Here is a 12,333-nt window from a genome sequence, read left to right as displayed (position 1 = left end):
AAAGAGAAAATACTATTGGAAACAGGTCATCAATCAAGAGCTGATGTTTTCATAATCAAAACTGCAGTACAGCTGTTACTAAGACTGTCTAAGCATCATATTTCATACATTTTTAACTCCACACAGCGAGCTCTTATTGTATTCACGCATAACTATATTTTGGTTTTAGGATGTGAAATCAAAATGTGCTGTTTAGGAGACAGGAATTCACACCTACAGTATAGAAAACATCTTAGAAACCCTGAAGGATGGTGGTTTTCTACTGGAGCCTGAAGTAAGATCCCTGACTGACAACATACCCACTCTCATTCTAGTCTTCTGGTTTAATGTTTTCTTGAAGAAATGACCAAGCTTGCTATAAATTTGGTCTTTAGCTAGTACATTTCTGTAGGCTGGTTTGTAACTGAGCTCCAGTATTTTAAAGAGACATGAGACTGAATGACGAAAAGAAGGATTTAAGTAGCGACAGATATTAAATCTTACCCACTGAGTAAGGCCAGCTAATTACTCCTGTGGCATGACTTGACAGGAGCAGTGAATTCATGGGGAGGAGTGGAGTAAAAACAACCTGAACCCAGTGGACAGATAAACGCATTTTGAGGCCAACATATAAAAAAATAATATAAAAAAATAATGATTATACGCTTACCTTAAAACATGATTGCTATCATTCAGAATGTTTGTAAAATATAGAAGAACTTTTAGATTAACATGCTATTCTTACTTGTGGCTATCTATTAACTCTGAATCTTTTCTTTAAAAATGTTGCTGCTATCAGAACAATACTTTGAGAATTTCTGGTGGGATGCCTTATTTAATAAAAGTTCAAGTGTGTAGTCTAGAAAACAGAAACCGATAAAGCTTAACTTTTTCTCAGGAGCACTCAACACCCTTCAAGGAATGTATCTATTTAAATAATGTTCTCCTCTACACTTTTGAAAGGATAAGTGGACTAAACTTCGACTCTGAAATTTGTATTAGTTGTTCCAGTTTGTCATAATCTGTGCCCTTTTTAATATAAAAGTCTATTTGGAAAAATCCAGAAAAATATAAAGGTCAGCAACCATATCATCCTAAAACTCACAACCGGCAGCCCACTGAAGCTCAGCAGGTGTGAGCCTGGCAGTACCTGGATGGAAGGATGGGAGACCTCCTGAGACAAAATTAAGGTATTTATTAAGGTACTGGAAGAGGTGTTAGTGGGGCCAGTAGGTATAGCAATAGGGACACTATTCTGTAAAAAAGGTGCTGTCCTTTGTAAGAGACATAAACCGAGGTCCTAACTCTCTGTTGTCATTATCAATTCCAGGGTGTTTCTTGAAAGGAGTATGGTTGTTACCCCAGTGCCCTAATTTCCCCCTGGGCTTTACCAATCATGGCTTCCTAAGAGTCTCCATCTATGAACTGGTTTCATCACTCTGTAGTCCTCTCCACTGATAGGTGTGGATATATGTGGTGAGCGGACTGAGGCACTTTGTCAGCCATCACATCATCCAGGAAGGGGCTACACATTGGTGGTGGTGGAGGGGAGTCCGCATTACCTGTATAGGACGTTGAGTGGAGTGTCCAGAAAAGCGCTATATAAGTGTAAGGATTGTTTATTTATTATTTATAATGCATGACATTTGTTATTGTTGTAGTAAAAATAAAAACATAATGTATCACATGTACCGCTAAGTATGTTTACCACGCAGCAAACCCAGGGGCTTTAAATAAAAAAAAAAAACAAAATGTCGGGACAGTGAAAAAAATAAACGCCAAGTGCTGTGAAGCACGTTTTCCGACACACACCCACTGCGCCTTTGGTAACAGCTCCCTCACCCCACTCCCCTTTCGGTGACGTCACGCAGGAAGTAGGAAGTGGGAGCGTATTGTGCGTTTACTAACTTCACGGGTTTGGTCTGGGTTACCTTTAGAAAATGGGGCTGTTCGGTAAAACACAAGAGAGACCGCCAAAGGACTTGGTAAGTGAGGGGCTTTCTGTGAGTTTTTGTGGCATTGCTTTCGGTTCCCAATAGATGGCTGTGTCTCCCTTTCAGGCAGAAACATCTTTCCCCTGCTGTGCGTATTCCGGTGTAAACAGTGGCTTCTCTGTCAGTAGGGGGAATCGCTCGGCAGCCAAGCCGTGTGTGTGGCACTGTCACATTTGTGTTTTCTTTCTAATAATCCAGTAACATTGTAGTACACCTGTGTAACCGCGTTTTAATACCATTTTTGCTATTTACGCTTTGACTGAGTACTTGTTTGAGGCCATTTTGTTTACCATTTAAACCACGAGCGTTGTCTGTCGTGTTTAGTAGCATTTTTGCATCGCGCGTTAATTACACATGCAAAAAGTAACAAATGCACGTTTAAAATCACTGCTGCATTTTGTTATCAATAACACACCTACAGGTTTGGTGCAGTGCGGTTTGAATTTGGCAAAGAGAACAGCTGTTTCTGCCTAAGTTAAGATGCAAGGCCCTTTAGCAAAGACACAGACTTTGTGTTTTTCATGTTACTATCTAAATGATGTCGAGCAACACCATCCCAGGCTTCTACCCTAACCTAACCCTGATAACAGGTGGTTTTAGGGCTAAGAATAGGAGGAATAGGATAGAAGAAATACTTCTTTATTGGAAGCATTTGGGTTTATGGAGCAAACCAAGCTTACACCTGGAAGCAAGGTCAGTGATGCTCCTCTAGAAATGAGTAGAGAGGGATTTTGGCTTGACAAGCAACAAACATCCTAGCGAAGGAGATGTATTGAACAGCCCTGACAGCCTGCATTTCATCCTTCACCACGTTCTCAACATGTGGAACCGACCTCAAGATCTCCACAGCTCCGAGTGCTTGGTTCCAACAGGGAAGAGTTCTGGTGCTTCTGTAATGTTGTGGGACACATTCTCCTGGCATGGATTGGGTATACTCATTCCCTTAGACAGCAAGGTTGACGCTAATCGTTACTGAATAGTGCTGAGAAGCTGGGAAGAAAGATCTTCCAGGATGACAATAGCAAACACATGTGTGGTCATTCGGGGGTTTGATGAACATGTCCACACATCACAGACTTCTCAGTCACCAGATCTGAACCCAGTCGAGCATTTACAAGTTATTCTGCAACAATGCCTCCATCCAACTCCTTCAGCCAGACCTGAGTTGATTGACTTTCTCATGGGAGAATGGTGCCACACCCCTCCTGCAGAATTCCACACACTGGTAGACTCTGTGCCACTAGTTGGTGGCAAGTGATGGCCCAGCTACCTATTAAGTGACTTTGTAGTAGAGTTCCCTTTTTGTATCCACTACCTCTATGTAGTGTCAAGTGACTGTCATCTGAATTGCCTGGGTCTGCACTTGCTCGTTTATGTCCTTCCTCCCCACAGCACACATAGGGACCTTGTGGCTGCAGTTATTGGTAAGGATTGGATTTATAATTAACCTGGAACTGTATTTGTCTCTTTTCTTTAGGTGAATGAATGGTCTCTCAAAATCCGAAAAGAGATGCGTGTCATTGATAGGCAGATCAGAGGTAAGTGTTGGTTTACAAACACTGCACTTGGTACTCACAGTGGAATTCGCTAAACAGACGTGAATTAAAACATTATCTCTCTGTATTGCTGATTAGGAATTTACAGCTTATTATGGTGAGATCTCACCTTCTTTATGAATTCCCCACTATGAAAGTGTTTGACAAAAGCAAGCTATTTTAATAACTCATGTAGTGACTGTAGAGCTCTTAAGGAAAACACACTTGCTTTATGGGTCCCTCGTTAGGTAATCATTGTTTTGTCCTTGTGCACAGATACATATTGTAAAATTATTAATGAGAACAACTTCATTGAAAATGTCACATTTACCTTGAAAAAAAATGAATACTCCATTAAAACCAAGGTGATTCATAACTGAATTGACCACGTCACTTCCAGCAGAATGTTACAAGCTTGTCTGTAGCTCTAGTGGACCCTGAGACGAATCCTAGAAAAGCTGCTAATCCACTGACAGCTACAACTTCTTAGTTTCTAGTCCAGCGCTCTTGAAATTTGGAACTAACATAATTAAACATAACAGTTTTAATTGAAATCTAAAAAAGTTGGTTGTAAAATCCTTGATTTGTTACAGAATGACTGTATGTCATTACAAATGAGGATCCTGACAATAATAATCTTGGTATTATTATATAGTTAATGGTTTAATCATGTGTGATATGGGCGCATTGTGGCTCAATGGCTAGATTTGCTGCTTTGCAGCACTAGGGCCCTGGGTTCAATTCTGAACCTGGTGTGCTGTCTATGTGGAGTCTGTATGTTCTCCCCTTGTTCGTGTTTGCTGTCCTGCCAGGGTGTACCAACCATCTGCTCGTTGCTTGTCGGAATAGGCTCCGGCTCCTCTGTGGTCCAGAATTGGAAGAAATGGTTTGAAAATGTATGAAATTAAGAGAGCTCAAAAAGGACAGGTCTTACCCAGCAGAATCTTATTTCATATTGAACAAGAACATGTTTCCAATTGTGAAACGTAAAAGGAAATAGAATGGAGAGCAGGAAGCACTTCTTTACAGAATGAACTCTGGGTAGCAGGAACAGATGTTTCAGTGGCTGAAGACCAGACTCTGGACTCTTTCAAGAAAGAGCTGGATTCAGTTTGAAGTCTGCTTAACTTCTAATCGAACAAACAAGAGCGATGGGCCCAATAGCCTCCTTTCATGAGCAACTTTTCTTGTGTTCTGTCATGGTTCCATGCTGCGTTTGACATTGAGCTGGAATTAAAGTGTGGCAGCTGAGCATGAACTCGAGGGGGGAGGCTGGACTGTAGCCAGGGCCGGTAGAGTACCTCAGGAAAGGGGTAGGCAGCCAGGGCTCTTCCAGTCTGCTCCTTTTGATGAGTGAATCGACTCATCACGGCCAAGCTGGCCCTGCTGCTGGCCACCACTGAATTAAAGCATCAGCTGGAGCAAAGACATGGAATGGAAGATCTAAAGTTCACCTCCTGTCCAACTTAAATTCAGAACGAATCTGCAAGTCTCCAGGTCCTGCATTAAGGGGTGCAACAGTCTGTTGTTAGTGAAAATAATTGTTGGTGGTCTAATCCCTTTGAGCAAGGATGACCTGTAAGAATAACTGGATCGGGACTTTCCAGCATCGGAGTTGGAACCTCTTGATTTAGTAAGTCTAAACGTATAAAAGAGTGTAGCTTTATGATGTAATGGCTATTGGTGTACAATAGCAAAAACTTAATTAAACAGGACATGAGAATAATTATCATTTATATCAACGGTGGCACATGGTGAGGGGTCAGATGAGGGTAATTCCAGGATAAAAGACACAAACTATACTTAAGAGTTGAGGTATCTCTTTAAGGACTGAGATACGCCCAGCTTTTTGACGCACACAAAAGTAGTAGTATTATTTTTTGTATTGGCTTGACGAAGGCAACTAATTTCTTATGAGAAAGAATATCATTCATGTCGCACAAGAAGTTAGTGACTTTTATTCATTCTGTCAACAATACTCAGACACCTCGCTTTGTCTTAGACATCCAGAGGGAACAGGAAAAAGTAAAACGCTCCGTTAAAGATGCTGCCAAGAAGGGCCAGAAGGATGTGTGTGTGATCCTGGCCAAGGAGATGATCCAGTCCAAGAGAGCCGTTAACAAACTGTACTCCTCCAAAGCCCAAATGAACTCTGTGCTGCTCAGCATGAAGAACCAGCTCTGTGAGTACGCCACACACATCACACTACTGTACTTCTGCACCTTGATAATGACTCTTACGAGATAAAATTATACAACAGTTGTGAACATATTGGTTGTCTGTGCCTGTGCTGAAGAAGTCATTTCAATAAATGCTTGGTAATTTGCTAACCAACTTTCTTTATTCGCTTCACGGATCCTCCTCTTTTTTTAAAGATGGGATTATTTCCCTTATTAAAAAAGTCTTAAGTCTGCCTGAGTTACTGAATATAGTTCTGCACCTCCACTAGGAAACTGGTTCAGCACCACGACCATGGGCATATTTTCTACAGGGCACTGAGGGATGCCTCATATGAGAAATCCTGGAAGTCCATCTTGAATATCTTTTGCAATTGATATGTTTGTAGTGCTTGTCTTATCACACTACACCAGTGTCATTTGGTGGAGACTTTTAGAGTTCCACTTGGGGGACATTTGTATGTTTGGCAGCAGTGTGGAGTGTCAGGGCTCGAGACTGTACTAGAGAGTTACAAGTTCAGGTCCCATGTGGGACAGGGTATTTCATTAATATTACTCTAGTAAATGTCCTGCTGTCTAATGGCTGTTCTGCAGCTCCTCAGTTGATTATATATTGACTGTTCTGGTTATTTAAGGGGTTAAATGAAAGGTATTATAAAGACAGATATAATGCAGGTTTTGATGTGCTGTGATTATTTGTGGCCTTGCCTCAAAACCTTTTTGTAGTTGGTGTTTAGAGTGTGCAGTAGTGATGGAAAACATAAAAGAACAAATAACTGGAAAATCAGGAAAGCCATGTTTGTGCTGGCTTACCCTCTCCTTTACCTTGAATGCTGAATGTTTACAAAACAGGATGGAGATCAATCCTAGTTAGGCCTCTTCCATTACTGTTTGAAAGTGGAGTAGTTGTGAGTGACAAGTTTAGTTGAATAGTCATTGCTGTCTGCAGGGACATTGCAATATTACATCAAGCAGTCATAGAATTTAGTAAATATTGTACAAAGATGTAAAGGTTATGTAGAATGTTTCTTTACAAAGTATTTGAGTAAGATTTTAATAATATAGCTAATATTAAGTATTTAAATCTTTTACAAGTTCAACTTACATCCTTCTCTGTTGTGTTACAGTATATTGAGTTACCATTAGACTGGGGACAGGAAACTGACAGATCAATGGGAGAGGTCCATTAGCAGAAGGACCATCTGAGTTTTACATGGTACAGGAATACAGCTAACAAGTATTAAAAAGCTTTAAAACATTGAAGACCTGTAGTTAAAAAAACAGAGGTGGGAGACGGATCTGGAGATGATAAAGGAGAAAGTCCTGACAGAAAATGGAGGTGTGTGGGAGGCTGGAGCTGCGAGTGCTGGCCGAGTCTTGACGTGTGGCTGTGTCATGTCTGCCAGCCGTGCTGCGTGTGGCGGGGGCCCTGCAGAAGAGCACGGACGTGATGAAGGCCATGCAGAGCCTGGTGAAGGTCCCCGAGATCCAGGCCACCATGAGGGAGCTCTCCAAGGAAATGATGAAGGTGAGGGCAGGTCAGACACTCAGCCCTGCAAATCCTCCACAGAGAAAGTGAGACCCACCCCCAATACATGAGCTGAATGGCGAGTTTAGTAAGGAGAGAAGATTAGAGAGGGTGAGGCTGAGGGAAAGCTGGCTGTTTAATTTATTTACTCAGGTAGGGTCAGTTCTAATCATTGTTTGCCACCACAGATATGAGTTTGTTTGCTGAAGACATGAGTCAGAACCTTTAAACCCCTACAAAAGGAAGATTTTCCCTTGTTTTCAGACATGTGGATATCTGTAGTATTTGTTTTTTGGTCAATTACGTTTTCACAAACGAAAGAGAGGCTTCCCAGGCGTGTTTGTTTTCCTTGAAAATGTTCGCCTTGCCTTGTTTAGATTTTTACACTTTCTTCTCTCCCATCAGTTCTTATCACCAGGAGTGGGCAACCCACCATATTGTGATAATTTCAGTTTACACCGTGTTTGTTCTTGTGTGCAGTACATTATGGACTCTTTATACTTACATATTTAATAATCAGAATGCAGTTCTGACTTTGACGAAGGCTTGCAATCTTTTTTTGGAATGAGACACCTTGTTGATTCTCTGGCTTCTTTGAAGAAATGGCTGGATAAGATCCTTGGATGAATTAGGTATTCACACAAAAGCTAGGTGGACCGTGTGGCCTCTTGTTTACAGCCTTAATGTTTGCCAAAGTCTGCTGTTCTGCCCTCTGAGTGATTTTGTGAATGAACACTCTCACACTCTTTTTTATGTGTAAGGTTTTTATATACAGTATTGCCATCACTCCTGAAACATTACCAGTGGTATTTCTCTGTGAAGAAATACTTTTAAAATGTTAAATTAAAACATTGAAAAACACCATGAAGCTACAAGAGAAAAAAAGGAAATGTGAATCCCTTTCTACATTTAAACAGCTTTAATGACATACAGTGTGAAATGTTCCAATGAAGTAATGAAGGGGCTCTCTGCATGCACTTCCAGTATTGGAGAGCTGTTGATCGTGTATGGCGCAGTCCATGTGTGTGACGCTGTGAGTGCTCCTGCCCCCAGGCTGGGATCATCGAAGAGATGCTGGAGGACACTTTTGAAGGCATGGAGGATGAGGAAGAGATGGAGGAGGCAGCAGAGGCGGAGGTGGACAGGATCCTCTTTGAGATTACAGCAGGTAACCATCTTCTTGTCCAAAGATTTTTGAGAGAGTTGTACGGCCTTTAAAGATAGTACCAGCCTTTGTTTTCAGAGATGGAAAGGAATTTAGAGTTGTCTACTTTGAAAAAGTTGGGAAGTATACAACATCAAGATCTAATACTCCTTTTACATATTAAATACACTGGCTCAGAGAACCTTGTTCAGCACACTTGTGATCCCTTTCAAAATCCTTGATTATCATTTCCATAAAGGTTAGATCCCAAATGATTTCCTGTCTTGTCATTAGGGCTTCAGGGCTTCTGAGCAGAGTCTTTGTGGGGGAGGGTGGTGCAGTAGGAAGGATGTATAGAGCACAAAGTGGATTGTGGGATCTAGAATGACAGTCTGACTTAAAATCCACAGAGTACGTATTCCGAGACATTCAGTTACTCCCATTCTTAGTGTGAGGGGCTTTTGTAGGGAAACAATCCAGGAGAGTACCAGAAGAATGACAGAACCTGAGATGAAAGAGGGAGCAAGCAGTGACATTTGCATGCGTTGTTGCGTTCCAGGCGCTCTGGGTAAGGCTCCCAGTAAAGTGACAGACGAGCTGCCCGAGATGGAGCCTGCGGGGCCTGCCCCCGTCTCGGAGGACGAACCGGAGGAGGACATAGAGGAGATGCAGTCCCGGCTGGCAGCCCTGCGCAGCTGAGAGCCTGGCGGCTCCATGTGTGGAGACCTCTTCAGTGTGAGGGAGCTCCTGCTAGCGTCTCAGCCTTTCTGCCTCGTCCTCTCCTTTCTCAGATCCTGCACTTTACCCGTTTCTGCTCGATGAATATCGTTCTTGTCTGAGTTTTATGGTAGACGATTTGGTTCTAAAAACACTAGAATTTAAATGTACAAAAATACTTGCCATTGTGGCACTATATATATATTATATCCTTTCTTGTGAAAGGTGTTGTGGAAAAGGATGCATGCAAAGTTCTTGGTAGTATTTTTTCCACAAATTGAATCGGAAGACTGATGGATGTTTTGAACTCTAATTCACAAATTTATACATTCTTATACATTTCTAAAGTTTCAATATTATTGGGCATCTTCATCTTGAAAGTTGTAAGTGTAACTGCAGAGATTTTATTTTGATTTTCCATTGGTTTGAATTTCCATTTAAAAAAAAAAAGATGTGAGGTTTGGGATGAAGAAATGCTCCTGCAAGTTTGCGTTTTGAAATACAGTAATCTTGATTTGAAACCGCCACCTTCTAAAGTGATTTAATTTTCAGGTTCAAGGGAAAAGACCACATATTCTTTTGACAAATGGAATGTTTGCAAAACATTGCGTCTTCCTTGTAAAAATGATAAAATAAGATGTAACTGCTTCAACAATAGTATGCACATCTCTTATATACATTTATTGTGCATTTTTGCAGTTTTTAAAGTACTTTTCAGCAGATGGTCATTCTACAAGATTACACTCTTTACAGAAGAAGAAGTGTCAAGCTATAGGTGACTTTGAGAAAAAGGAGGTTGCTGCCTCTAGTTTTCCTTCTAGTTTGCCTCAAACCAGGATTGTTTCCATTGAGTTGCCAGCCTTTCATGAAATGGTTTCACAAACACATTAAAAACTAACTTTGAATCAAATGCAGTTAGAACTCAATCTACACAAAGTACTAAGTATTCTAAGTTTGAGTATTCAGTGAGGGACATGGTGGTAGAATGCTTTCACATTTTTATGGTTGACTAGGTGTTGGAGAAAGGAACTAATACAACAAGAGTTCAAAAGTTAAGGACTGGATACTCCATATTGTTCTCATGTTCTTGCTGAAAAGTCATCAGTGATGAGTTACACTGCACCCTTACGCTCTGTCTACCAAGATTACTGCACTCCAGAAGTTTTCTTTGTGTCCTCTCAGATTTGTATGTGAACGTATGATTAGAAATTCCAACAGAAGAACCAAATAATTTTAAATTAAATTTGTTAAAGAATGAAATGCTTTGCCTGAATTTTAGGAGACAATTATAATCTCATCATCTCACAAGAAATGTCCCTTTTCCGACAAAGGTTTCCTTGCTCTATATCAATGATAGGGTAAGAACCTTAAAGGCATTCAGGATCCAAAGCTGCTGTTAATTTGTTACACTTTGTTGGTTCAGTTTTAACTTAAAAAAAATAGACTACACATTTTGTAACAGGTAATATTGTACATAGTTACCTTGGAAAATTCAATTTTCCACATTTAACAAGATTTCTACATTCAAAATAATTAGAATGGCAGCATTTTGTTACTGCATTAAACTGCACCAGTTGCAGATTTGAGCTTTGAAAACCATCTATGAAACAAGATTATACACCGATACGGTTCCGCTTATTCCTCAATGATAAGCGACATGTTCTCTGTCTCAATTCATTTGAGATACAAGGGGTCAGGTACTATGGTGGTGGTATATGAAACATTTAGCATTAGTCTGCTCATTTTCTTTCAAACATACAAATTGTTCACTCCTGTACAACTAACAGAACTGCTTTATTTTGTATTCAGTTTATTTTGCATTTGCATTGCATTTTTGGAATCATAACGAGGGCAAAAAAATCTATAATGTTAGAATGAAAAAGTATTTTGATGTCTTCAGAATTATATTAAAAATAAAAATCTGAAAATGACTTAATTGATAAGTATTCACCCCCTTTGTTTTAACAACCTAAATTGGGTGAAGTTTTCAATTGTCTTGAGAGATCACCCTAAATACATTAACAAGGTACACCTGTGTTCAATTGCTTGATTGCACAATAAATATCAACTTGGTGAGGTCTCACAACTAAAACAGCAGATCAGATCAGTTCTGTTGTCATGAAGACCACGGAGCTGCCCGTGGAACTTCGAGATGAAGTTGTTAGGAGGATAAAAGCCGGACAAGGTTATAAAAAGATTGGCAAACCGTTAAACCTTCCTAGGAGCACCGTGAAGTCCATTGTAAAAACAAATGGAAAAAATATAGCAAAACCCAGACACTACTAAGATCAGGCTGTCCTACCAAATTGAGTACTGGACAAGAAGGGCAATTGCCAGAGAAGTGACCAAGAGGCCAGATACAACACTGACAGAGTTGCAGAGCTCTTTGGTTGAAATGGGAGAAACTGTCCAGATATCAACAATCACTTCAGCACTTCACAGAATCGGCATCTTTGGGAGAGTGGATTGAAGGAAGCCACTTCTGAGAAAGGCCAACATTAAGTCACGCCTGGAGTTTGCTAGAAGCCATGTGATAAAACCCGAAATCTTTTAGAAGAAAATTCTGTTGTCTGATGAGACTAAAGTTGAGCTCTTTGGCCTGAAAGCAATGTGCTATGTTTGGCACAAACCAAATACAGCCCAGCACCCAGGTAACACCATCCCTACTGTCAAACATGTTGGTTGCAGCATCATGCTCTGGGGTTGCTTTTCAGCAGGAGGAACTGGATCCAACATGGATGGAGCCAAATACAGGCAAATCTTTGAGGAGAACCTGTTTCAGTTAGCCAGAGATGTGCATTTAGGGCAAAGATTCATTTTCCAGCAAGACAATGACCCAAAGCACATGGCAAAAACTATCAAGGAATGGCTTGAAAAAAGGTTAGTTTTCTGGAATGCCCCAGCCAGAGCCCAGACTTGAATCCAATTGAAAATCTGTGGTATGACCTGACAACTGCTGTCCACCAACGCTCTCCATGTAATTTGGCAAGAGTTGGAGCAAATTTGCATTGAAGAATGGGCAAAAATTCCACAATCTAAATGTGCAAAGCTCATACAGACATACCCAAGAAGACTCACAGCTATAATTGCTGATAAAGGACTATGTACAACGCATTGACTTGGTGGAAGGGGGAATAATTTTGTAAATGAGTAATGTAAGTCTTTCATTCTAGAGAAATGAATGCTTTTGAATAATAAAAAAAAACTTTCATTAATGTGTTGAATTTTTGTTATTGAACTGAGAAAAATGTATTTCAAT

General features: G+C 40.5%; 1 protein-coding gene across 1 annotated transcript; it reads left to right on the top strand.

Moving 5' to 3' along the window:
- The first annotated feature begins 1,825 nt into the window (after positions 1–1,825).
- Positions 1,826–12,289, top strand: chmp3 (charged multivesicular body protein 3). The gene is made up of 6 exons (XM_006629634.3): positions 1,826–1,964; positions 3,451–3,511; positions 5,511–5,690; positions 7,092–7,213; positions 8,267–8,381; positions 8,917–12,289. Exons 1-6 carry the CDS (start codon positions 1,920–1,922, stop codon positions 9,054–9,056), a joined length of 663 nt encoding a protein of 220 aa, XP_006629697.1. The 5' UTR covers positions 1,826–1,919; the 3' UTR covers positions 9,057–12,289.
- The last annotated feature ends 44 nt before the right edge of the window (positions 12,290–12,333 follow it).

Source organism: Lepisosteus oculatus, chromosome 1 (assembly GCF_040954835.1).
Source record: "Lepisosteus oculatus isolate fLepOcu1 chromosome 1, fLepOcu1.hap2, whole genome shotgun sequence".
In the NCBI taxonomy this organism is placed as follows: Eukaryota; Metazoa; Chordata; class Actinopteri; order Semionotiformes; family Lepisosteidae; genus Lepisosteus; species Lepisosteus oculatus.
This window is presented reverse-complemented; position numbering and strand designations above follow the sequence as displayed.

What these genes read in the sequence shown, in the direction of transcription:
- chmp3 (XM_006629634.3), top strand. Translation starts at nt 1,920, where the DNA reads ATGGGGCTGTTCGGTAAAACACAAGAGAGACCGCCAAAGGACTTG. An exon ending in AGAGACCGCCAAAGGACTTG is followed by an intron (nt 1,965 to 3,450) that starts GTAAGTGAGGGG and finishes TCTTTTCTTTAG; the next exon opens with GTGAATGAATGGTCTCTCAA. An exon ending in CCTCTTTGAGATTACAGCAG is followed by an intron (nt 8,382 to 8,916) that starts GTAACCATCTTC and finishes GTTGCGTTCCAG; the next exon opens with GCGCTCTGGGTAAGGCTCCC.